Raw genomic sequence first — 26,914 nt, forward strand, 5'->3', positions numbered from 1 at the left:
ATGTTAATTACTAATAATTAATAAACATATTAATCATTTATATATATAATTAAGTATTAATTATATATAATTAGTATATATAATATATAATAAGCAGCACCTTACAATTGATGTTGGGGCTAAAAGCACTTAGGAAGCTGAGCCTGAGTTCTAAAGCTTTAGCTGAGATGAACTACCATAGCATCATACTTTAAAATCCTACTCAAAGCAAGATCAGAAGATGCTCACGTAGCTACTGTGTATAATAAGTGCTTTGTGACGTTTTCATGATGGTATTTGTCCTGACTTTCTGCTGGACCTAAGGAATTAGGATGAGCACTGTTATACAGGGGTTAAGATTAGCTCCTTAAAGAGAGGGTCATTTGTTATGCCTCTCCTTGTTCTCCCGTCATGAGATACAGCCCTATGTAAACATTTGCTTAGTCTATGAGTCAGGTGCTATGCTTGATGTCCAAGACCAAGTTCTCAGCACAAAAGAGGTTTATTTTCCCCAGAGAGACAGAGGACAGGGAGTAAGAGACAAAGACAGAGATAGAGGACAAGGGGGAAGGGGAGGGAACAAGGGAGCAGGAGGAGGAGGAGTGGGACAAAGGACTGCCACTGGATAGAGAGGAGACTGATGTGGCCCATAGGCACATAGCAGTTTATAAAGGCAAAAGGGGAAACCCCATGTTAAGGAGGTTCATTTTAATTGGGCATACTAATTAGGTGAGCCAAAGGGGGCTTTTGACTGCTTGACTTCAATATTTTAATAACTGGACCTTGGTAGTCAACCTCGGGAGGAAGAAGGGACCAAATAACAGAATAGACTTAGGAGGTTAGCGTCAGGAATGTAATCTAACGGATTTTACCAAGACACAGGGAATGGGAGAGAAGGACAAGGGCTGCCAGAGCCATGTGTGCCATGCTCAGGGTGGCACAGGGAGGGACCTGTGGATTATTTCTCCAGTTTGAGTTTTTGAAACATGTTTTACAATTCCTGTACATAGTGATATAGTAATGACTATAATTCAAAATAAGCCAAAGCCAGTGGTGTGCACCTATAGTCCTAGAGTCTTGCGACTGAGAGGAGATGATTGCTTAACCTGGGAGTAGTCTCCGGTCTGAAAACACGAAGTTGGGGCATTTCCTTTTTAAATTAACATCGCTGTATTATCTTGAGAATTCTTAGCCTGTAATTTGTGAAGAGAAGTGAAGTTAGAGTCCTGACAACTTAAAAGGAAGTTATTGGTCATACCATATTCATTTAAGATAGTTTTAAAAGCTTTACATGTAGTGGCATTTGGTTCTTTTGAGATATATTTTGGTGTGTGAGTGTGTGTGTGCAGTGTATGTGTACAGTCCTTAACATTTGATTCTTTAAGACATTTCATATTAGAGCAGAAGATATAGCTTGGCTCTTAAGAGAATTTGTTTTTCTTGTAGAAGACCTGAATTCAATTCCCAGCAGTAACGTGGAAGCTTAAAACTATAAATAACATTAGTTTCAGGGGATCTGACACCCTCTTCTGGCCTTGGACAGGCACACATGTAGTACCAGGCATACATAAAGCAAAACGCTGTAAATAAATTTTTTAAAAGCATCTTCATCATGTACAAATCACTTTTTGTAAAATACTTTTACTTGGGTGTTAAGTGTGGGCACGTGCATCCTAAGGTGTGCAGGTGGATGCCCATTGCTTGTCGGCTCTCCTCTCTGTCTGGCGGGTCCATGGATGAGCTCTGCTTGTCATGATTAGTGGCAGTGCTTTGTGTAGCTCCTGGGCCATTCTCTGGTCCCAGCCTGAAACTGTAAACTAATTATAAACTTGGATATCTCACCAAGACCAGAAAGATGATTTCTTCCACCCAGTGGCCAGACTTCCAACATGTTTACCATTTTTAAGTGGAAACTTTACTTTCTAGTGTCATAGCTGGGTCTCTAGGCATTCTCCAAACAATAGAAACGGTTCTATAGGACAGGTAATATTTTTATACAGTTTCTCTTAGAGAAATAAAATTCTTTATCCTAGATCCGATATCCAGTTTTCACAAGATGATTGCTGAGAAGGTTCTAGGCGGCGTCTGTTAAAAAGCATTGCTTTCTGTTAATTAGAGATATGCAAGCCAGCCAGCGCTCCATAGCCTTAATTGCAGAAATGATCCACACTGCTAGTCTGGTCCACGATGATGTCATTGACGATGCAAGTTCTCGAAGAGGAAAAAATACAGTTAATAAAATCTGGGGTGAAAAAAAGGTATGCTTTTTGTTGTTGTTGGTTTGGCAACTCTTTCTTACCAAATCACATGGGATTGCATTTGCTTTCAGATTTACAAAATACACTTTTTGAATGTGGTCTCTGAAATTTCAAAAAATTGTTTGTGTCCTCGCTAAAGAAAGATCTTGAGAGCAAAACCAAACTTGGTGTTTCTCCTAGTCACTGTTTCAAGTAGAGTTTCTTGTAGTTATAGGGAAAGAAGACATTTTCATTGGTATTTCCTGATGAATCTACATTTTCCTGTTGGACTAAGATTACCTACATTCAGTTAAATCCATAAGTATTTGTTAATTTGCTGCATGTCCAAGAGTGTCAAAGCAAATAAAACCACAAAACAAGAAAAATCTCAGAAATAGTGTTCTATTATCAAAACTTAACTTTAGAAAGGGATCCTAATAAGATTTGGTATATAGGCATATGAAATTTTTATATTTGATATATATATGTGTATATATGTGTGTGTGTGTATGTAGGTTTTTATTATTTTATGGATATGGGTACTTTACCCATATGGATACGTGCATACCACTTTCATGGGTGCTGTACAAGGAGGCCAGAAGAGGGCATTGGATCCCCTCATAGTAGTTTTATGGGTAATTAGAAACTACCATGTGGGTGCTGAGAATCAAACCTAGGTTCTTTGGAAGATCATCCAGTGCTCTTAACTACTGAGCCATTTCTCTAGCCTCTGTATATTTATTTTTAAATATATTTCCTATTTTATTAGCATTGCCTGAAGAGAATATGCAAAAAGAGACTTTAGATTGAGGATTTATAAATGATGGGTTGAAGAATGAAGCTGAACAAATGAAAAAGGATGTGTGGGCATTCTGTGAGAGTCACCCACACATGTGCCTCCATTGGCAGTCTTACATAGTTGAGAACAAAGCAGAGTGCATGCAGAGAACTTACCCTCTCTTACATTGCTCTTCACATAGCTTACAGGATCTGGTTCCCTCCTGTTTGATTGCTTTAATTGGAATGAATTTTATAAAACGATGAGTAATTAATAAATGTCTACTAAATAACACTATTCTAGATATTAGAGAACAGATAAATGCTAAAATGATTTTTTGAAAATTCTGTTACCTTGGGTAAAGATGTGGCTCTGTTGTTAGAGCAGAGGCTTAGCATATAAAAAGCCCTGGGTTCAGCCACTGGCATCTCATAAGTGGGTGTGTGGTGATTATTCCATAATCCCAGCACTCAGGAGGTGGAGGCAGAACAATCAGGAGCTCAAAGTCTGCTTTGCTTACATAGCAAACTGGAAGACAGCCTAGCTTGCTTGATTGTTTTTTTTCTCTCTTTTCTTCCTTCCTTCCTTTCTTTCTTTCTTTTTTTCTTTTCTTTTCTTTTTTTGTTTTTGTTTTGATTTTTGTTTTTCAAGACAAGGTTTCTCTGTGTAGTCCTGGCTGTCCTAGAACTTGCTCTACAGACGACACTAACCTGAACTCACAGAGATCTGCCTGCCTCCACTTCCTGAGTGCTGGGATTCAAAGCATGCACCACCACCACCCTGCAACAGCTTAGCTTTTAAAAACATGAATAAATAAAATTCTATGAGTGAAGATGTATGTGAACTCTAGCAGTTGTGTTTAACAGAGTAGGCCTGGTGCAGAGCTTTAATGTGCATGTGTAGATAGTGTACCACACAATTTGACTCTGAAGTTTATAACTGATCATTTGTTCTGGGCACATTAATATCCTGAGGATCGAACCTATGCTTTGTGCATGCTAGGCGGGTGCTTATCTACTGAGATAGCTGTGAGCTTGTTATCTGCAGTGGTTTTTTTCTCCTTTTCCCAGGCTGTTCTTGCTGGAGATTTAATTCTTTCTGCAGCATCTATAGCTCTGGCACGGATTGGAAACACAGCTGTTATTTCTATTTTAACTCAAGTTATTGAAGATTTGGTGCGTGGTAAGCTGATTCTGACTTTTCTTTTTTATTTAGAATACCAATCTTGGTATTTAGCTAGGCAATAAAACCATATCTCAAATAACCCTTCTCCTTTTTGATAGGTGAATTTCTTCAGCTAGGGTCGAAAGAAAATGAGAATGAAAGGTTTGCCCACTACCTTGAAAAGACCTTCAAGAAGACGGCCAGTCTGATAGCCAACAGTTGTAAAGCAGTATGTACGTTCTGTCTTTCTTCAAGTTGACAAAAGCCCACACTTATTTCTTATGGCTAATTCTCCTAGAAACATTTAATTAGAGAATCTTAAAATAGCATCCTAAAATCCCAGAAGTCAAAGAGAAAATATTGTATCCCAGACAGTTTCTGCTGTGTTTTCACTTTTCTTTCATCTTTCCTCCCCTAAGAATCAGTCAAACTGTTTCCTACTCTAGGCTGTCAAGACAGCTCAGCAGGGAAGCACTTGCCACACAAGCTTCATGTTAGATCCCTAGAGCTCAGCGAGGAGAGAAGCCATCCCAGGAGCTGAGCTCTGACCTCCACACCCATGCTACGGCCCATGAGTGTCCCTATTCAGGCATGTCAACATATTCACAATAAAAAATCAAATCAATACATTTCCCAACCAAAACTAAGTAACATTCCCAGCAACTCTTTGTCACAGTTGTTGTCACACATTATTTTGACATTTTACCTTCAAAAAATTATGAAATACTGCATTATCACATAAATATTTGCCTAGGAGGAAAATGTTTTCACTATTAGATTGTACTAGTATTCTATATAAATAAATAAATATTCATAAATAGTAGATCTAACCAATTTTATTATGTCTTCTATACAACAGCCATAATTTTCAGCATATAAATTGACTAATAACACTCTTCTCAGTCTCCCTGGTCCTCTTCACCTCCTCTCTGCTATTCTTTCTGCCTCTCAGCTTTATCCAAATAGTTAAATCTCTGTATTTAATCTGTGTATTAAAATGTGTGATAATAGTCATTGTTAGTTCACACATAACATAAAACTATTCCTGGGAGAAGCCATGTTTGGTGCCACATGCCTGTACTCCTAGCCCTTGGAGGCAGAAACAGAAAGATTGTATGCTCAAGGACAACCAGAGGTACATAGTAAGTTTTAGGCCACCCTGGGCTATAAATGACATCTTGTCTCAAAAACAACAGAGCTTTGTTTATCTGATCATGTCTCAGACTAGCAGGCTTAGAGAAGAAACCTGGGCAATCAATGGCCCCGTGTAATAGTCCTGTACAATCAGGGCAACAAGAAAGGAAGACATGTAAGGTCAGATGCAAATTCTTGTCTTAGAGCACCCTGAGAAAATTATAGTAGAAGGGAGCCTTTTCCTAGCCCTTGATGATGATGCCTCCATTGCCATGTTTCAAGAAATAGATCCTTGGAGCCGGGGGTGGGGGTGGGGGTGAGGGAATGAGGACAATACTTTCATCATAATAAGATTGAATTGAAAGCAAAAGATGTTATATAGGACAGGCTGGCCGCTGTCATTTGTCTTCCTGAGAGAGCTGCTGCATTTACATTTCCAAGAAATTACCAGTGTAGTGTTTTTAAGAAGACATGAAATGCTATGATAGACCGCTTGTAAATGGATATCATAAAGCTCTTATACTGATGCTTTATTATTAACCTTTGTGCAGCAAGGTCTAACCTCCTGGGCTCTGGAGAGAGGGTTCAGCAGTTAAACTGTTTGCTGCTCTTTAAGAGGACCCCAGTTTAGTTCCCAGCACTCAAATCAGGCAGCTCACAGCCACCTGTAGCTAGGAAATCTGACATCCTCTTCTGGAAGATCTCTCTTCCTAGACAGATGTAGAAACATGCTCCTGTTGTCTAAGACTGGGGCTAGAGGATTGCCATGAGTCCAAGGCTACCCAGTATGTGGTAGGAGGTGCAGGAAAGAAGCTTCTAAAGCTGCTGCTCTATTACTAGAGGGAAGGTTATATTTTGAATAAGAGAGAGAGAAAATATCATAGGCAGCGCTCAGGGAGGCAGAGGCAGGTGGATTTCTGTGAGGCCAGCCTGGTCTACAAAGCAAGTCCAGGACAGCCAAGGCTACACAGAGAAATCCTGTCTGCAGGGGAGGAGGGGGGATCAGAGGCATTTGTAAGAGTTCAGAATAGAGAGAAAAAGTAGTAGTATGGACTTTGAAATATATAACAGGTACTTGTGATTAGGCACTATAGTTGCCAGGAGACCAGCATGGACTTTGATATACAGCCTTGGGTACATGTCAGCGGAGCCATATGTCCCTTCTGCCAGATCAAGGGAAATGACTCCTTCTGAGGAAAGACAGCCTGTTTCACAAGTTTCTGAGGGATGCTAGACTTTTATCTAACCACCAGAAATCCTTTTGTAGTCCAGCTTTAGCTCATATCAAAACTCATAGCAAACAATTGTCTTTATAAAAAGGGAGCAATCTATCTTCAGAAACTACCCGTGTGCTAAGAGGCGTTCGTTGATAGCTTCACAGGTTGCTGCTGCAGTTTAGAAGCACCAGCAGCAGGCCGAGAGGCTTAGTTTTACAACAGTATTCTCTGGGTTCCCAGGAGCAGCTCTGCCTGGAACCAGGAACTAATTACACAGTGGTGTAATCCTAGGGCCTGTGTCACCAGGGAAAAGCATCACTACCCTCTGCCTTAAAAGCCAAAGATAATGTGTGTGGAAATGAGGAGCTTAGCAAGTAAATAGGGCCCATGAGACGCCATAGCAGGTGAGGTGCTTGCCACCGCCTGATGATCTGAGTTCAATCCTAGGCCCCACATGGTGTACATATACACACATAAGTAAATGAATAATAAGTAATATAAAATAAAGTAAGCAAGTAACAGTAGATGTGTATTTTAATGTGGCTCAACTCTGTTAAAAATGAAATAGTCTAGGACTGAGAATAAAGCTTGGTGGCCGCGCATATGCCTTCCATGCATCAGTTTGTAGGCTCAATCCTTAGCATTACCCTCCCAAAACATTTTAAAGGAAAAAGGCAGAGAAAAATAAAAGAAAATGAGAGAAAGAAGTGTTCTTTGCTGACCACCAGGAGGTGTGCTTGCAGTGTCCCAGAGCTGCCTATTCTAAACAGCAAATTCATAGTGCGAGCACTCTGAATACAATTCTATATTTAAGTGCCCATGTTTAGAAATATTCCAGAGGTGTTAGGTATTTAAAATGGCTGCCTTTATATGCCCTTGGTTTTTAAGAGGCAGACATATGAGCAGTGACATTCGTGCAAAGGAAATAAGACATGCCAAAGGAGAAGTAAGACTTCGGAGGTGATGATTATTACAGAACTGAGATTCCATAATGGCGTGAGATTTTTAAAGGAAGCTTATCAGAATTTTATCCAGTCCACTAAGACACCATTTTCCCTCATCATACCTCTCTACCTCTTTTTATCCACTTATATGCTTTTAGCCAAAAGAATATTGAAATCCAGAAAGAGGGCTGGCCAGAGAAGCTGCCTTGAGGCTTTGAGTGATGCCAAAATAGAATCAATGTTCTTTTCAGAATGTGCCTTACAGTTTATTTGTATACATAGTCATGCCAAATGCACTCTGTATACCTTACCAGTTAGGACCAGATGTGTTCCCCACGAAATCTGGTTGGAATGAGGCATCAACACAACAAAACACGGCTTTTCTTTCTTGTATGTTGTTGTTATTCTCCTACCTTCTTCACCCAACATATCGGTCTTGGTGCTTTTGGTTCTTCCTTCCTGTTTCATTTTGCATAAGTAAGATATGTGCATATTATTTCCTACTCTGTAACTGGTAATGAACTAGTAGACTACATAGCGTTTGTTCTGCTTGCCTACCTACACTATATTGTACATGATTTCATGTTGGTTATAGAGTCATCATCATTTTAGAAGCAGCTCTACAGATGGTACACACCTTTTCTTCTTTATCCCAGCACTCAGGAAACAGGAAGGTAGAGCTCTAAGTCTGAGACACACTTGGACAACATAACAAGTTTCAGGCCAGCAAGGACTACATAGTGAAACACTGTCCCAAAAGAAAAACAACCAAATAAGTTAAACAACACAGCTATACAGTATCTATTGTGTGGTTATAACATTAGTTACTCAATCTCCCTGTGTACAGGCATTGAGGGTTGCAGTATGTAACAGTTGTAAGCCACACCGTCATGACTGTGTGTGTTGTGACGCCTACATAGTTTAAAGTTAAAGGCAACTGTACGTATAGTTTTGTTAAGCACCAGCAGATCTCCTTGCATTACTGTCAGCAGTTTATGACTTTCTTCCTCTTTCCCTGGGGTTTTACTAACTGAAATTTACACTGGAGTTTTCAGTTTTTGACAATCCAGTTTGCTTTAATCTCTCGCTTATTGAGTCAATCTGAGTATCATTCAGATCATTGATGGCTATTTGGAGTTTTGTTTTAATTATTATTATTTGGGGAGGTTACTTCCACAGCACTTGTGTGGAGCTCAACAGCTTTGTGGCGTTTGTTCTTTCCTCTCACCTTTATGTGGCTTCTGGGGATTGAACCCAGGTTGCCAGGCTGTGGGGGCAAGAGTATTTATGATTAAGAGCTGACCCCCTCCCTTGAATTCTCTGTGTCTCTGACTCATTTATACTGCATATTTGCAGGAGGCTTGCTGTATTTTGTGAGACAAAATATTGCCCTGTATTACAAGCTGACTTGCAACCCATGCTCTTCCTGCTTCAGCCTCTGGAGTACTGAGATTACTGCTGTACAAAATCACATCCAGACTTCTGTGATACTATGTTGCTTATATTTTCTCGCTACTTGTTTAGTATCTTTATCTATAATAGCACAGACTCAAATTCTCTACAGATTCTATAATTTTTAAAAAAATTTTAATATGTATGGGTGTTTTGTCTATGTACATGTGTGTCTGTGCACCATGTGCATGCAGGGCCCACTGAGGTCAGAACAAAGTGTCAGGTACCCTGGGACTTGAGTTATAGGTGGTTGTGAGTGGGTATGTGAGAGCCAGTGATCTCAACTGCTGACCAATCTTCTCCTGGCCCCTCTAACCCTCTTTCTTTCTTCTTTCTTTCTTTCTTTGGTTGGTTTTGGTTTGAGACAGGGTTTCACTATATGGTCCTGGCTAATTTGGAAATCTCTGTTAGACAAGGCTAACCACGAATCCATAAAAGTATTCCTGTCTCTGTCTCGCAAGTGCTGCATGAAGGATGTATGCCATCATGCGTTCTGTATACTATTTTAAACAAATAAGACCACAATACACACAATTTGCCCATCAGAAAGTATCTCTAATCTTATGGTGGTGCGAGTATACATTCCAAAGATGAAAGAGATCCAGGTCAAACTTTGTCCCTGCAGTGCAGTCAGTCTTTGTGAGATCCATGGCAGTGTGCTCTTAGGCCCTCAAAGAAGCACGAGAGCCCAGCCCAGCCTGACTATGGCATTTGCTTCAGGCAAAACAGTTGGTCAAACTCCTCTTTCTTTGGCTTGGTCATTTTTCATACTCCACTCACTTCCAGGAAGATGTGAGGCGTCTCTTTTGGTGCTGAGTACAAGCAGTTTCACACAACTTGCCTTCTTGCCATTTTGTGCCTCATTGGATCTGGTTTTATACTTATGACTGTTGTTTTCTGTCCCTGAACTTAGTTAACTGAGTCAGGATTCTTTAGAGTTGTCTTAAAGCTGAGCAGAACATTTGACTCTTCAGCGTGAAAGGGAGAGGTTGAAGTGGCTGAGTCAGGAAGGGTGGTGCAGGCAGAGCTCAGCTAGCTGCTGCTTGGGCATCTTTTCTGACCCCCTTTATCTTCAGTTGTGTATCATTAGAAGCAGCACTGCTGACTGATTAAGAGAACAGTTATAGAGTCAGACATTCGGTTTCAGATTCTGACTTATGCATGTCTTAGCTATATGACACATAGAATATTCAAGCACCTGTTCTTCAGAGCTCAGAAACGAAATACATGTAAGAAATCTTGGGTTAGTACATGGAGAATGCCCAGGATTTGTTAGCACTAGTCATATGTACCACAAATATGAATATAAATTCATTGCCTTTAAAAATATAAGATATTTTCTATTTATATTTGTTTTCTATTTTTGGAAGAAAGTTTTTGTTTCTGGGTATCTGTCTTTATGTTGATAATAGCGTTAATCTCATGACTGGAGATTGCTTCATTATTAGTTATTTCTGCTTGGGGGGAAATGATTTTGTTCTGAGCTTCGTATATCCAGCTGCCTAAACCTTGCCTTTCTCTCACTCTGACCCAACTTGACGAATATCTTGACTTCTTTTCTAAAGTGACCTCCATGTGACCTCACAGAGTACTTGTAAAGAAGAGCCTTTGTCGGAGGCCACAGATCATAGGTCTTTCCTTTTGGAAGTAGTTAAGAGCTTTACTACACACTCAAATAAGAGGCCTTTTTGGTGTGTGCAGTTTAATCCTGCTTTGTCAGCATTACAGCTGCGGACTTTTTTAATTACATTAGAAAGCAGTCCCAGGCTGGAGTGGGGCAGAGTGCTAGAGCACTTCTTAGCATGCACAAAGCCACCACTAAAGGAAAACAACAATAAGCACTACAGCTGAGCGATGTGACTGCTAGCAGATCCTGCCTGCATGCTGTTCCTCCATGTAGTGAGCACAGTTCCGACTCAACTGCTTAGCCTAGTCCTCCTGCCTTGCCTCTTGAATACCTGGATTACAGGCATGCACATCCATATCCAGTTACACAGGAGGATCAATTTCCCCCGCCCTCCTTCTTTCTTTTTTATTCTGCCTGTTAAACCAATATGCTAAGTAAATGTTGTGCTGTGGAGCTATAGCCACAGCACTAAAGGAGAGTCATTAATGGCAAATGTCTACATTCTAATGAGGTAAGAGTTTAATTCCTACACTTTACAGGTGAGGAAACTGAAGCACAGAAGGGTCAGGTCATTGAGAGTTTCTAAAGACACGCCTCCAGCCCCACAGGCTTCTGGAGAGTTCCTAAAGACACGCCCCCAGCCCCACAGGCTTCTGGAGAGCCTGTCCCGCCTTCCCATGCTGATGTCCAGGAGGAACAGGGTCTCCACTAGGGAACCAAAGGAGAAGGCGGGTGCTTATTTATCACCAGTGACCTATTTCATCTGGCTTCCTCACTACAGAGATTTTTCTTTCCTTTTGAGCAGAATGTCTCCCCAGTTCCCCTCTTGTTCTTTCCTAGTCTTTGATTTCTGAAAATGTGGCTGGGCCTGCTTAGCATGCTCAGCAGTGCAGCAGGAAGTGGCTGCGGTGGGTTAGTGTGGATTAGCATGCGCTGCACTAGCCGGCTTGTGTTTGAGGTTTTGAGTTCTACCAGACTTTGTAAATCCTGCTTGTCTCCTTTTCCATAGGTGGGTGTGCAAACAAGCAGTGCAGTTAAGTTACTTCTGATGAGAGGGATGGAAACTGTAGGTCCAAGGAAGACCTTTCTCATCATGCAAGCACAGTAGCCAGAGCAGACTGAGACCTGAGGCCATTAACAAACATAGCAAGAAACAGCTGCATTCAGAAAAAGTGTGGTCACTATAACTGACCCGCACATGAGGAGGTGCTTGGCAATGTTATGCGTTGGATGAGATTGCACCCCTGAAATGAGGGCGACTCCTCTGAGGCCACTAAAGCAGCCGCTGCCCTAGGGCTAGAAGCCAGTGTTTCACAGAACGGGATCTGCTTTGCATACCAGAAAGGCTTGTTTAGCTTATTGTCAGAATTTAGTCCTGTGACTTTTTGTCCGAAGACTGTTTATCTTGTTTGAAAGAACAGGAGGAGGAAGGCTAGATTCCCTAGAATTTAGGAAAATGGTGACAGTAAGGTAGCACTTCCTGTGTCAGCCTGCCAACCTGTATCCAGTCCCTGAAGTTAGTGTAAAGGTGGAGAAGAGTGATGCCAGAGTGGTTCCCACACACCCACACACCCACACACACACCTACACACACACACACACACACACACACCACACACACACACCACACACACACCACACACCCACACACCCACACACCCACACACACACACATACACACACACACACACACACACACACACATACACACCCACACATACACACACACACACACACACCACACACACACACACACACACATACACACACACACACACACACACACACACACACACCACACACCACACACCCACACACCCACACACCCACACACCCACACCCACACATACACACACCCACACACACCCACACACCCACACATACACACACACACACACACACACACACATACACACCCACACACACACATACACACACACACACCCACACACACCATACACCCACACCCACACACATACACACACACACACACACACACATACACACACACACACACACACACACATACACACACACACACACACACACACACATACACATCATGCACACTCGAAGGTATTAAAATAAATGTAAGAAAGTGGGCTGCAGCTGTAACTGGATGGTAGACTGCTTACCTAGCTCCCATGCGGCCCTAGACTGCAGTCGCAGAACTGCACAGAAAGAAGACACCACTTTTTCTTGTTGGGTCTCCTTTCAGAGCCTGCATCCTTTAGTTGTTTGTAACATAGGCTCAGTGCTTTTTGGGAATGTTTGAATGGCTCTTCCATCGCCTTTTGCTGCCTTACGTCTAGATGCCACAGCTTACCAGAATCTTCTTTTTGTTTCAGGTCTCTGTCCTGGGTTGTCCTGACCCAGTGGTGCATGAGATTGCCTATCAATATGGGAAAAACATTGGAATAGCTTTTCAGGTGGGTGTGCTTGTTTCTGGGAATGGTGACACAGGCACAGCCTGAATTCTCCTCAGTGTAGTGTTGAAAGCAGTGAGGAGGACAGCTAGTGAGTATACTCATCTCTCCTTTCGCCAGCTCATAGATGATGTGTTGGACTTCACTTCATGTTCTGACCAGATGGGCAAGCCGACATCTGCAGACCTGAAGCTAGGCATAGCCACCGGCCCTGTCTTGTTTGCTTGCCAGCAGGTAGGTCTTATTGTCTTTGAAAGACTGCTGGGGAATCCTCTGGAACCAATATCTTCAGGCACAGCTGGCAACGTGTGAAATAAAAGCAGCTGGAGGCATTTAGATAAGGGATCACAGATTTGATCCTGGTTTCATAACTCAGATGTTAGGATGGTAATTTCACTTCTGTGAGCCTTATCTCTGAAATACAGATTGTAACCTCCTCAGTAGCTGTGAGGGCTAGTTGATATAATATCTTGTAAGGCATTGAGTGCTGTGTGCATTTCATGTGCTTTGGGTGTTGTAAGGTTCACAATTACAGCTTTTGGGATTCGGTATGCCTCAAAGCTTCTTAAAGGTTCAGGAAGGCCCAAGGGTGTCCAACTCTGAGAAAGTCATTAAGTTCTAGAACTTAGTTTAATGGAATTGTTTGCCCCCTGAGAAAAGCCTTGGATCCTCAGCCATTGCTTCAGAATATAAAGAAGTCAATCGAATGCACTAGAGCCATATAGTTCCTTCCTTGTCCAGATTGAGAGACTGTCAAGGAAGTAAGGAAAGATGCTTTCATGTCCGTAACATAGGTGAGATGCTTATGAAGTAACAAAGATTCTGCAGTGACTGTCAGAGCAGCCATTTCACAGCATCCTCTGGACTCTGGCCATATGCTTTTGGCTATGCCAAATGCTGCTTAGAATAAGTGGGCCATTAGCTGTGCATGTGTATCTTAAAACAAATACTCATCTGAGTGGCATTTAATTAGTTATTTAACAGTGTATTAAGATAGTTATCACCAGCTATCTTCTGAATCTAAAAGTTTTAAAACATCAGTCTTTTCATAAATGTTGCTTCTCTTCTTTCTTTAAAACATAAAACTTTGGGGCTGGAGAGATGGCTCAGTGGTTAAGAGCACTGACTGCTCTTCTAGGGGTCCTGAGTTCAATTCCCAGCAACCACATGGTGGCTCGCAACCATCTATAATGTGATATAATGTGCACTGTATACATAATAAAGAAATAAAATTAAAAAAAAAAACATAAAACTTCAAGCCAGGCATGATGGCGCACGCCTTTAATTCCAGTAGTCGGGAGGCAGAGGCAGGCGGATTGCTGTGAGTTTGAGGCCAGCCTGGTCTACTCTGAGTCCAGGACAGTCAGGGCTTTTACACAGAAAAACCCTGTCTCGAAAAACCGAAACCAAAACCAAACCAAACAAAAACCCATAAAACTTCTCTAGCACATAGTAGCTCCACTTCATTATTAAGACCAATGACATTTCTTTCTGATTCAAGAAAGGGAAGAGATGATTCCCCACCCCCACCCCACCCCCGCCTACCTAGCCGAGCCACTGTGGGTGATTCAGCCTAAGGGAGGCTGAAGCATGGGCGGCTGGGTGGATACTGTGACCAGAGCTGATGGAGCATGTTAGTAGACACTGTGTCCTCACCACCAGGCTCCATTGTCGGAAACATTTGAGGTCAACGTACGAAGTGAAAGGTGTGCAGTTCAGATCCGGTGACACAGGCCTGTAACCCCAACACCCAGAGGCTGATGTAGGAGGATCATGACTGTAAGGGCCATCTGGGCTCCATAAAAAACAAAACAAAATGAATCAAAAACAAGTAAAATGTATTCTATGAATGGTTGGTCCCTTCTTCTAAGACACAGGGACTGATTAACTCACTACCAATATTCAGGAAGTTCAGGAAGATTATTACTATATATGCTAAGTTTAGAAAAAATATTTTAAGAAAGCCTTTTTTACATTAAAGCTTTAGTAAGGAATATTTTGTTATGCTGTAACCACCTACAAACATGTGCGTATACATGTGCACGTGTATACACACACACACAGTATTCCTGAGCCATGGGTGTAAAATGAAGGTGTATCTGATAATAGAAAGTGAATCTTGGCCAGCATTGTCATACAATTACAGACCCCATCATCTCAGTGACAAGTCAGTATGCGTGTATAAAGGACAGTGTGGGCCATGCCCCAAGCTAACTCTGTAAAGACTAGTTATCAGTTAGCGAGGCCCTGAGCCTTTCCCTGATCAGTCTATAACAAGTTTTGGGTTCCTCTGCTTTTAGATGTCGCAACAACTATAAATACTTGTCATGAGCTCCATGTTACAAATGGAATGAACTGGCTTCTTTTGGGTGTTTCATTGCATTTTTCTTATATTTATGGTTGTGAGGCTAGCCTTTACAGGCTGAGCACCTCTCCAGCCCTCATTACATTATTTCTAAAGAAACCAATTTACTGTTCTCTACACAAAGGACTGATAGCTCATGAACTATTCAGATAAAATGGGACAAAGTGAGAACAGAAACTGAATACACAGCTCTTATGATTAGCCGCAGTAAGATGGGAAACTGCAGAGGTACTGTGTTTGTCAGATTGGTCGGCTAAGTGTTTTTGAAGTAGGGGCAAAGAAAAGGAACAGGTTACCCTAACTATGGCTTTATGTGTGCTTTACTAGGAAATCCCAGAGTCACGGGGCACCCGGTTCCTCTGACCAGACAGCACTTAAGTCATGCAGGATTATATAGTACCTTGTTTTAATAAAACTGTTGACTTTAGTTTATAAAGGGTTCTTTCTTGTATTGCCCCCGATCTCACAATTCCACTTTGTGGTAGATAACTGCCTGTTCTGTGAATGAAACTGATGCTCATGTCTGGCCAAAATGGAACATCTGGTAGATGGAACAGAAGGCGATTGAACATCTTTCCCCCGTCTTCTAAGACCGGCATTCATTTTACTACACTTGAATTCTCCTGCAGCTAACAGTGTGGATAACAGTACCCAGTAGGTCTGCGCACAGACCAGGATACTCCCCACACTGTATCCACTACTACTAGTGACTAATGTGCCATTTGCTGGAGTACTGGTGCAGTGTTTGGAAACCTTTCCCAGGAGCAGGTGTCTTGTCCACAGATTGGCCTTTGAGCTAATCCATCTGTGTACCACTTAAGGTCTTGCTATGAGATCCTAGGCCTTCCCCAAACTGCTAGAAGTCTTCCTGCCTCTGTTTCCTAAGTACTAAGATAGCAGCCATGTCCACCAAACCCTGGCATGCCTTTTCCTCTTTAATGCTGCATATGGAATGATCTGGACATTAGAGTTTGCTGGACTGAGAATTGTTTCACTCATTCTTTTTTTGTTGTTGTTTTCAAAAAGTTTTCGTTTTTCAAGGCAGGGTTTCTCTGTAGCCTTGGCTGTCCTGACTAACTTTGTAAACCAGGCTGGCCTCCAACTCACAGTGATCCACCTGCCTCTGCCTCCCGAGTGCTGGGATTACAGGCCATGCACCACCACACCCAGCTAAGTATCCTATTTTTGGTGTCTTTGGAAAGGACCCTGATGGCCACTGTTCAGGGGTTTGAAGTTCATCAGGAACCTGTTGCTCAGTGGTGGGGACTTGCCTAGCATGTTGATGGCCCAAAGGTTTGGTTCTTAATGCACATATACACCATGCACACAAATAAATGCTTCATGATTTCTGGAGAAGTCTCAGTGGTGATAGAGTATTAGTATATTATTGAATAACTGTATATATTTTCTTCAACAGCAAAAACTTGAGTTCAGTTGGTAGAGTACTTGCCTAGCATGCACAAATCCCTGGCCTCCTGTACTTGGCGGGTAGAGGCAGAAAGACCAGGAATTCAGAGTTATTACAGCTACATAGTTCAAGGTCATCCTGGGCTACGTGAGATTCTGCCCCCCCCCCCCAAAAAACAAAACCAACAAACAAGCAAAACAACAAAGACCTTATTCAGAAGCACAAACCAGAGTCAGAGCCAGAGGCAGTTGCAGTAATGAAATTATACATAGAAGCTCCTGGTCAAGACATGGGAAATACATTTATCCTAAGCAAACAAGTCTCTGCCCCTTTTCTTTAGACTTCCTTGTATGTTAACTTGGTAACATTTACCTGAACTTGTGATGTCTTAGGCTTTATCACTGTTCTCAAAATACAAATTTTTGTAAAAGCTTGAATGCACATTTTTCTACAGTGTTGTTATAGTAATGTCTGATAGTCATTTTTTGCTGTTTGTGGTGCCCCAAAAGGTAACGAGTTGATTAGAAATATTTGTCCTCTTATTTCTTGCTTAGACTTGCTGGTTCCCTTCCCTCAAGATATTATTTAAACGTGTAAATGTGGGAAAGTGAGTAAGACAGTGATATCCTTCAGTTTGAAAAACAGTGTGAGAAAATATTTGGCTTTCTGTTTATTATGAGTTTTTTAAAATCTTCATATTAAATCTTTCAAGGACATACAAAAATACTCAAAAAAAAAGCATTTTCCTTTTTTGGTGAGATTAGTTTAAAAGCTTTTTAAGACCTTTCCTTTCATCTGCTTGTTATTGATAGATCACTAGACCTAAATGTCAGGCCATAGCCATATTTCCAATTGTCGTCAGCTTCCCCTGCACCAGATGCCCCAGCTTATACTACGGTGGTGACTGTTTGGTGCCTTAGCACTATCCAGGTTTGGGGACAGCTCATCCCAGAGCACTAATCACCCTGTCATCCTTATTGTCATGTCATAAGACTTAAGGGTTAGAGTCTGAGTCACTCATAGGCTGTTTTCCTACTTGTAAAACAGCATGAGCAAGCAAAAAAAAGGGGAAAAAAAAGTCTTCTCATTGAATCTGGGGCAAGAACCATTTTCCTGTTTCTCAGCTCTTTCTCACATACAGAGGCGAGTAGGGACAGGCTTTTCGAAGTTGGATATTTACATATTAAAATTGACATGCTGTTATTTTAAAGGAGTGTAGTCATGCTCACTGCAATTTATTTTTCTTTAGAATTTTGCTTTCTTGATTTTTTTTTTTTTACAGTGAAAGCATCAGAGAAACTATACAGCTGGCATATTTTATTTATCACATACTGAAAAAAAGGATATCTATCATACACAGGGAATTTTTACAAGATGCCTAAGACAACCATCACATCAGCTTTAAGATATTGCCTAGAAATAAACAGGTGGGAGAGAGATATTTAAAAACTAAAAGAAATGCCTAAAGGCTTGACTTTTTAACCACCAAAATTATCTGATTTATTTGTTTCTGTTAAAACCTAATATGATTTTATCCTTAAAAGACCAGTAACTAACACAACTTAGTACTTAAGAACTAACCAGTTGCTGGTTCGTTAAATTCTGTACATGTTAGCTGCCTCTACATACTGACAACTTTGTTCCTAAACATTCTTTTCTAGAACACTACTCCTCATTGGGTTAGGGCTTCTCTGTGTGCCCTATTTCTTCTGCAGCGTCCATGGTTACTATTACAGGACAACTTATTTCATCCTTTTGGCATAGTGCCAGGAAAACTGGCCACTGCTATCAGCATGGGTGTCTGTGATCAGATGCACCTCAACTCTTACTCCATGGGACCACAGACTGCTAGGAATTGTAACGTTCAAGCTGAAAAGAAAGAAGGCTGAGACTAAGGAACTCATTCAGCTGGGGTGGTTGCTGGACATGGAGCTTGGGTCTGGAAGTGATGTGTGTGTTATCCTGACTTTGTCCTAGTGACGGTGGCAGTCCTCCTAAATAACTGCTAAGAAATGGAGAGGATAAAAGACATGTTCATTAATGACATTAAGAAATTTATGTTGTGTGTACGTGCACCACAGGCAGGGAGACAGGTGGCTGAGTGGAGTTTTCAGGAGTCTGTCCGTTTTCTCCTGTTGAGGGTTCTAAGATCCAACTCCAGTCTTTACACATGCAGCTCTTAGCCTGGCTGGCTCCCCATCCCCACCTTTTTGCCACCAGACCTTTTTTTCTATTAGTTTGTGCTGCAGTGAATTAGTTATTGGGCCAGCTGTTGAACCTAGAAAAGCAAAAGGAAGAATTTTTGTTCCCTATGAAGTCTCCAAGTCCTTAAGTTTTTGTTTCTTGTGGTGTTGGGGATCGAACCAAAGCTCTAACACACTGCTGAGCTGTACCCTAACCCTCTGAGCTTTTATAACTCAGTACACTGACCTGGTTGATTGATATTCCTATCTCCTCTCATCCAAAGGTGTGCATTAAAATATTGGGCAACTTTTGATGATCATGACACCAATTTGTTGGGAGTGAAATCTAGACACTTAATGCACCCCCCACCCCATGCAGATGATTTCAGTGTACACTCAACAATGTCTAATTCCTAATGTCTTCCTAAACCAGTGGTTTTTTAAAATGTAGCTCAAGGCCAGCAATATCAGCATCACCTGGAAATTCATTAAAAAGTATTCTCAAACCACATCCTACTGAATCAGAAACCAAGAAGCTCAAGTACAGAACTTTGTTCTCCTGAACTTTACTCAATACTGGACTACAGACAGAACAGTTAATTCCTTTTTGTTTAAATATATATGTGTCTGCTTGTCTGTGTGTGCATCATAGGCATGCAGTGCCCTTGGAGACCAGAAGAGTACCAGATCTTGTGTAAGTGGAATTACAGGAGACTGATCTGCCTGGTGTGGGTGCTGTGAACCCAACACAGACTCTGTAAGAGCACCAAGTGTTCTTACCTACTGAGCCACCTCTTCAGCACTCATAATTTTGGTTTTCTTATTTTCTATAGTTACAGGCAAGTATTACAATGCTTCATTCCTCCAGAAACAATAAACAGATCTCCCTTCTTTATGGTTAGTTCCCAGAAATGAATGCTATGATAATGAGACGGTTCAGCTTGCCAGGAGACGTGGACAGAGCGCGACAATATGTATTACAGGTAAGACTATTTTTTAAAGGACGTTTTTTCTTAATCTTGTTTGTATACATCCATGTGCCCAGCACCTATGTGAAGGTCAGGGGACAACTAACTAGGAAGAACAGATTCTTTCCTGCTATGTGTGTCCCAGGTGTCAACTCAGTTTATCAGGCGTGGCAAGCAGGCACCTTTACTCGCTGATTCATCTTGCCTACCTCTCAAGCAAGACCATTTAAAAAATACAAAGGCAACAGCGGGTACAATAATCAAAGATTTAGATACAGAGCAAGTTCATGACCCCTTACTTGATTTCACAAAAAGTAGGAAAACTCATAAAAAAAATGTTTACTTTTATATTTGTGGTGCCTATGCACTGTACTTGTAGGAGCTGGCTCTCTAGAGATTGGGTTCTAGAGACTGAACTTGTTCAGACTTGACAGCAAGCTCCTTTACCTGCTCAGCCATCTCATGAGCCCAAGAAGGCCCAATTAATATATATTTCTCTTGAAGTTCTTCTGCGATCCTCCTATGCAGGCCAGGCCAAGTGAAACCTTTAGGCAGAAATAAGCTGTCCCATAGCCATGAATACCATCACTGTACTGTGTCGGGGGCCCACCCCAGTCCTGTCCAAACTCACTTCCTGTAGCTCAAGAGCACTATAGCCTACTCATGAATGGCCTCTTCTACTAGAAGTGGGTGGCTAAAACCAACTTGAAACAACATACTGAATTATACATCCATGAGAGTTGTTTCTTTTAAAGGGAGAACCAATTTAACCTGTTCAAGACCTAGAAGCTTATTTTTTTTATTTATTTTTTGTTTATAATTTATTCACATTGCATCCTGATTGTTATCCCCTAGATCTTTTCTTCCCATTCCCACCCTCACTCCCTCTTCTGTCCTATTCCCCTTCCCAAGACCTCTGATAGGGGCCCTCCTACCCCACTGTCTGGCAACAGCCTATTAGGTCTCATCAGGATAGCCTGCATCCTCTTCCTATGTGTGCCCAGAAGGCCATCTTGCCATGGGGCAGTGACCAAATTGTGGACACCAAAGTGCATGTCAGAACTGCAGTCCTCTTTCCCCCTCACCATGTGGAGAATCAGCTGTACATCAGCTACATCTGAACAGGGGCTCTTGGTTCTCTGCATGCATTGTCCTTGGTGCATCAGTTTGTGCAGGCCTCGGGTCCAGATCTACAAGCCTTGATAGTATCCTTGTGGAGCTCCTGACAACCCTCCTGGGCCTTTCATCCCCCGACTCTTCCCTACAACTCTCAGCACTCCACCCAGAGTCCAGCTTCCAGTCCTAGTATCTGCCCTGATCACCCACTGGGTAGTCTCTCAGAGATCTATGTTGGGCTAGCATCCACTTATAAGTGAGTATCTACCATGCGTGTCTTTCTGGGTCTGGGTTACCTCACTCAGGATAATCATTTCTAGTTCTATCCATTTGCCCGCAAATTTCAAGATTTCCTTGTTTTTTTTAATAGCTGAGTAGTATTCCATTGTGTAAATATACCAGTTTTTTAAATCCATTCTTCCATTGAGGGACATCTAGGTTGTTTCTGGATTCTGGCTATTATGAATAAAGCTATGAACATAGTTGAGCAAATGTCCTTGTTGTATGGTGGAGCATCTTTTGGAGTGGTATAGCTGGGTCTTTTCTGAGAAAGTGCCAGATTGATTTCCAAAGTAGTTGTGTAAGCTTGCACTCCCACCAGCAATTAATGTATGTTCCCTTTCCCCACATCCTCACCAGCAAGCATGTGATGTCACATGAACTTTTTATTTTAGCCATTCTGATAGGTATGACAGAATCTCAGACTCATTTTGATTTGCATTTCCCTGATAACTAGGGATGTTAAGATTTCCTCAAGTGCTTCTTGGCCATTAGAGATTGCTGTTGAGAATTTTCTGTTGACCTCAATGCCTCAATTTTTAATTGGGCTATTTGGTTTGGTGGTGTTTAATTTCTTGAGTTCTGTATATAATGGATATTAGTCCTCTGTCAGATATAGGGTTGATGAAGATCTTTACCCAGTCTGTAGGCTGTTGTTTTGTTCTATTGACAGTGTCCTTTGCTTTACAGATGCTTGTCAATTTCATGAGGTCCCATTTATTAGTTATTGATCTTAGAGCCTGAGCTGTTGGTGTCTTGTTCAGGAAATTGTCTCCTATGCCACTGAGTTCAAGGCTCTCCCCCACTTTTTCTTCTAACAGATTGAGTGTATCTGGTTTTATGTTGGTCTTTGATCCACTTGGGCTTGAGTGTTGTTTTAAACATGTTGCTGTATATCTTAACTTTTTCTCAGATGCCAAAGGCTTTATTTGTTGATTTTAATTTATTATATATACAGTGCTTCACCTGTATGTATGCCTGCACACCAGGAGGAGGCACCAGATCTCAGCAGAGATGGTTGTGAGCCAGCATGTGGCTGTTGGGAACTAAACTCAGGACCTTTGGAAGAGCAACCATTGCTCTTAACCTCTGAGCCTTCTCTCCAGACCAAGGCTTTTTTTAAAAAGTTATTTCCAGTGCCAGTGGGTAAAAGAACTTGCTGCGTCTTTTAACTTGAGTTTGATTCCAGAGACTAATATGGTGGAAAGAGAAAATCAACTCCTTTAAGTTATATTCACATGGGCCCTGCATGTGCATGCCCATATCCACACACTAAACACACACATAAATGGGGGAAGGAAAAAAAATGATGGGTTTCCAAATGTATAGTTTTCTGGAAGCCACAGGTTAAAGGCATGGAATGGAGTAAGCAAACAAGTATACAAGTATGGTATGAGATATTTAGTGTAGAACACTGTATAACACATGAAAGAATTCTAAGTAATTATTGTCCCGGTGTTATAGTGAGTGCTTGGCAGTGCTGTTAAAACTGAAATCCAGTGTTCATCAGAGGGGCTCTAATGCAGCCGTCCTTCAGTGTCCCAGAGGGCTGCAAGAGCTCTCCTCAGCTGTCAAAGATGCATGGGAATTTAAATACTCCGACTATTCCTGTACAATTTATACTTTAAGCCATCTTTCAGTTGTTTATACCTTATTATAATATGAATTTTTAGAGCAACTGATACATAATGATAGCAAAGATGTACATGCTCAGGTTATGTCAAAAACATGTTTCTAGAAAGCTAATCAAAGTCTCAGGTGATGAGTGAGACTGAAGAGGGAAATTAATTGTAGTTCTTATAAATATTACACCTTGTTCCTTTCAGAAGCCATCCAGTTTGTCATGGTGAGACATGCACTTAGAAAATTCCACCAACAAAAAGGCCTTGGAATTCTAGATCCTTTTACACTCAACTGGGGCTTCTAAATTCCCTTCCTTAAGTATGTGTAGACACCTCAGGGTTACTAAAGAGTGGGATAATACTTACTAAGCAGAAGACGATGTGGATATAAAGACAAAAAACTCTAAGTAGGAGAATTTACAAAGATGCAGAATTCTTAGAACAAGACCGTTTTAAAGCTCCCTGGTGCCAAGTACTAAACAGCTCTGCACACATTAAGTGGTCCACCAGGAAAACGTCTATCTCATCTCCAGCCCATTACTTGACTCATGGAGAACAGTAAATCCCAAGAACTGATAAATGGGATATATATATATATATATAGTATTTGCTTGATTGATGGCATGCACAAGAGGGGGAAAAACCCTGCCAACTATAGACTATATGTTTAAGACCCAAAATATATACAAGAACTGAAAAAATTTAATCATCTACTAAGAGGCTGGTAAGCCAGTGGTTTTCAAAAGAAAAGCAAATGCTCAGTACCTATTTGAAAACATGCTCAACAGTCTAAACTATTAAGGAAATGCACATTGGAACTGAGATTCCATTTTAGCTACCACAAGAGTAGATTATCAAGAAAACAATGACTGCTGGTAAGGGTGCAGGGCAAAAGGAACCCTTATTTACTGCTAATGGAAAGGTAAAGTCATGAGGCTCCTATGAAGTCCATGCAGAGAAATAACATATGACCTAGCGGCACCACTCCCAGACATACGTCTGATGGACCCTTAGGACAGTATATAACCAGAGATATTTGAAGTCCGCGCGTTTACTGTTAGACCTTTTCTGTAGCTAAGAAATAGGTGTTCATGTTCTGGTAAATAAAAAAAAATGTGATACATACGCACAATGGAATTTTATCCAGCCATAAAGAAAATGAAATCAGAGCTGGAGAAATGGCTTCCATTTCAAGAGGACCTGCCCGTGACTCCAGTTTCAGGAGTTCAGATACCCTCTTCTAGTCTATGTGGCACCTACACTCACCATGCACATACCCACATTCCAGCACACACATAATTAAAAATAAAGTTATGACACTTACTAAAACATGGATGGAACTAGAGATCATGTTAGACAAAATAAACTAGTTTAAAAAAAATCATTTCTCATCAACAGACTTAAATTTGTACATGTGTAGACCATAAAAGGAGAAAAAAGATCTTAAAGCAGAGGAGGAAGAGTTAATGGAATATATTTACATAAAAAAAGAAAGGGATAACCTTGAGAACGAGGACCAGTAACAAGTGGAGATTGGATACGACAGCAGAAGGGATCAATAAGAATAAAGTGTAATTAATGTACGTACATATGTATGTATGTATGTATGTGTGTAAAGGCCATAATGTAATAGATATTTCAGGAAGAGAATCTACAAAGTGGTCACTACAAAAAGCAAAGATACCAAAACTGGCTCTTTGCAATGGAAATACTGGATACCAGAAGATGGTGGAGGAAGGCCTCCCAAATGGACATCCAAGTGAACAAACACTTGGAATTCTCTACTGAGTTAAACTACTAAATAAGTCTTCAGGCAAGTGTAGTCACACTTAAGAAAATTAAAAAGTTGGTTTCTCATTGATTGTGATCATGCAATCCTTTAATCCCAGCACTGGGAAGACAAAGGCGGATGGATCGGAGTTCCAGGCCAGCCAGGGTTCTCAAAAAGAAAATTGTAAAATGTTGGTTTTGCACATATCCTTTGTGGTAGGTTGTCTGCACAGGTACTTAAGCAACATGTGTTGAAACACCAAGGAGAGAAGCCATGCTTCTTTACAGGATGGCATAGAAAACTAAACTCAGTCATGTTCTGAGCAAAGCTTTTTAACCATATGCTAAGAATATAGTATTTTGGAGAAGGGAGTGTTTAGTGCACAGAGGGCAGAAGCAGTGTCCTCAAACACGAGGAAACCAGAAGTAGATCCGCATGATGATAAAGGTATCCACAGAAGAACTGAACATATGAAGATAATGCTTAGATTAGGGAACTGTGAGTGGACTGCGCCTTTTCCAGAGGAAAGGCAACCGATAGCAGAAACCAGCATTTTCATCATAAACCCATTTAGATTTTCACTTTAAAATCAGATGACATTTTGTATAGATATGACTTTTTTGTTTGTTTCAAGATAGGGTTTTCTATATATAGCTTTGGCTGTCCTGGAACTCACTCTGTAGACCAGGTTGTCCTTGATCTCAGGTATTCCACGTGCTGGGATTAAAAGCTTGTGCCACCACTGCCCAGATTAGGTAGAACTTTTTAAACATCTTAATGCTTTTGTAAAAATAATAGTAAATAGCTGGCTACCTGACAGCTGATTTCTGCATGTGCTGATAGAGCTAAGACGTGTTTCTATATGAAGAGGTAAAGTAGCAGGCACGTGCTATGAAGAGAACTTCACTGCTAGTCTGACTAGTAACTGCACAGCTCATCTGATCTCAGAACGCGTTAGTATACTGTAGCAGCCAGCCAGGAGCTATCAGTGATCTCTGCTTTGTTGTCTCCTAGAGTGACGGCGTGCAACAAACAACCTACCTCGCTCAGCGGTACTGCCATGAAGCCGTAAGAGAGATCAGGAAACTTAGACCATCCACAGAAAGGGATGCCCTCATCCAGCTTTCAGAGACAGTGCTTACAAGAGACAAATGACTATTCTTTCTGTTCTTTCTGGCAGCTATTTCACCAGACTGTGCCTAATGAATTTTGTGAAACACCATTTGCTTCATGTGCAGATAACCAAAAATCATTTTAAAAAATAATTTCAACCTTATGGATGGGCAATTTTTTTATTGGCAAAGTTTTTCAGAAAACTTTTTAAATGTAATTAAACCAGTGTCATTATAGTCCTATAAATTCTAATCGAGGTACCCTGATGGTTATATGTGGTATTGTTTACACTGTTAATGCCCACATGTAAAGCCATTACACAAATAAATAATCAATGTTAAAATTCAAGTGGTTTGTCTTTGTTTTACCATAAGATTTAAAGGTCAGAGAATTTTGAAGTCTGTATTTAAATTTAAATCCACATTAGTTATATTTTAACAATATCCAAATTTTTTCATATAGGAGCATAGTTTATTATAAAAGACTGTAGATAAAATTTAGACAACAGGTTATTTACAAATTAAGAAAACATTCTGCTTTTAAAAAGAAAAAGCATAATATAGCTATCTGATCACTAGTGACATACTTCAAAAATAACAAGGTAAAATATATATGGAATAGTTATTGATTTGGTAGGAACAATGGTCTTTAATTTGCACTGCTCTCACCATTTACTATGCTGTCATAAATCTGTAATCCTCAATACATAGAAACCCACACTTGTGTGCTCTACTTTAATATCCTAAGCAGTACAGTTATATACAAGAGAAATATCCCTCAAGCCCTCCCTTAAATCAAGGAGACACACAAAGTGCATGTGTTGCATTTCAGTTACAATACAAACCTGCTTATTACCTTTTTACATGCCTACTTTCTTTCCCAATTGTAAAATTTTATGTTGCTAGTGCCAGGTAATGGATTAATATACCTATCCACAAATTAATTGCATCCACGTTTACAATATGTAAAAGATTCTCCTTTCACTGAACCAGTGTAAATTCAGTTTCATTAAAACTAAAGGACTAGTGCGGCACTCCTTCAGAATTTTACCCACAGAATACCATGTGCTTACTCTGACACACTGTTTAGCTCCAAAATCTCCAAAATTCTGTCACATTGCTGTTTGGACAC

General features: G+C 40.8%; 1 protein-coding gene across 2 annotated transcripts in view; it reads left to right on the forward strand.

Annotated features, from left to right (window-relative positions):
* Positions 1-26,126, forward strand: part of PDSS1 (decaprenyl diphosphate synthase subunit 1) — a 39,775-nt gene extending 13,649 nt beyond the window's left edge. The window contains exons 5-11 of one of the 2 annotated variants that reach the window (XM_084781989.1): positions 2,096-2,237; positions 4,065-4,176; positions 4,278-4,387; positions 12,881-12,961; positions 13,079-13,192; positions 19,817-19,897; positions 25,685-26,126. In XM_084781989.1, coding sequence (XP_084638115.1) covers positions 2,096-2,237; positions 4,065-4,176; positions 4,278-4,387; positions 12,881-12,961; positions 13,079-13,192; positions 19,817-19,897; positions 25,685-25,825 — 781 coding nt within the window. In that variant the 3' untranslated portion in view covers positions 25,826-26,126. Of the gene's footprint in view, positions 1-2,012; positions 2,238-4,064; positions 4,177-4,277; positions 4,388-12,880; positions 12,962-13,078; positions 13,193-19,816; positions 19,898-25,684 lie in introns of both variants that reach the window. The other variant, XM_084781990.1, reaches the window with a different exon arrangement.
* The last annotated feature ends 788 nt before the right edge of the window (positions 26,127-26,914 follow it).

The sequence above is a fragment of the Acomys minous genome (assembly GCF_964271855.1).
Source record: "Acomys minous genome assembly, chromosome: 5".
In the NCBI taxonomy this organism is placed as follows: Eukaryota; Metazoa; Chordata; class Mammalia; order Rodentia; family Muridae; genus Acomys; species Acomys minous.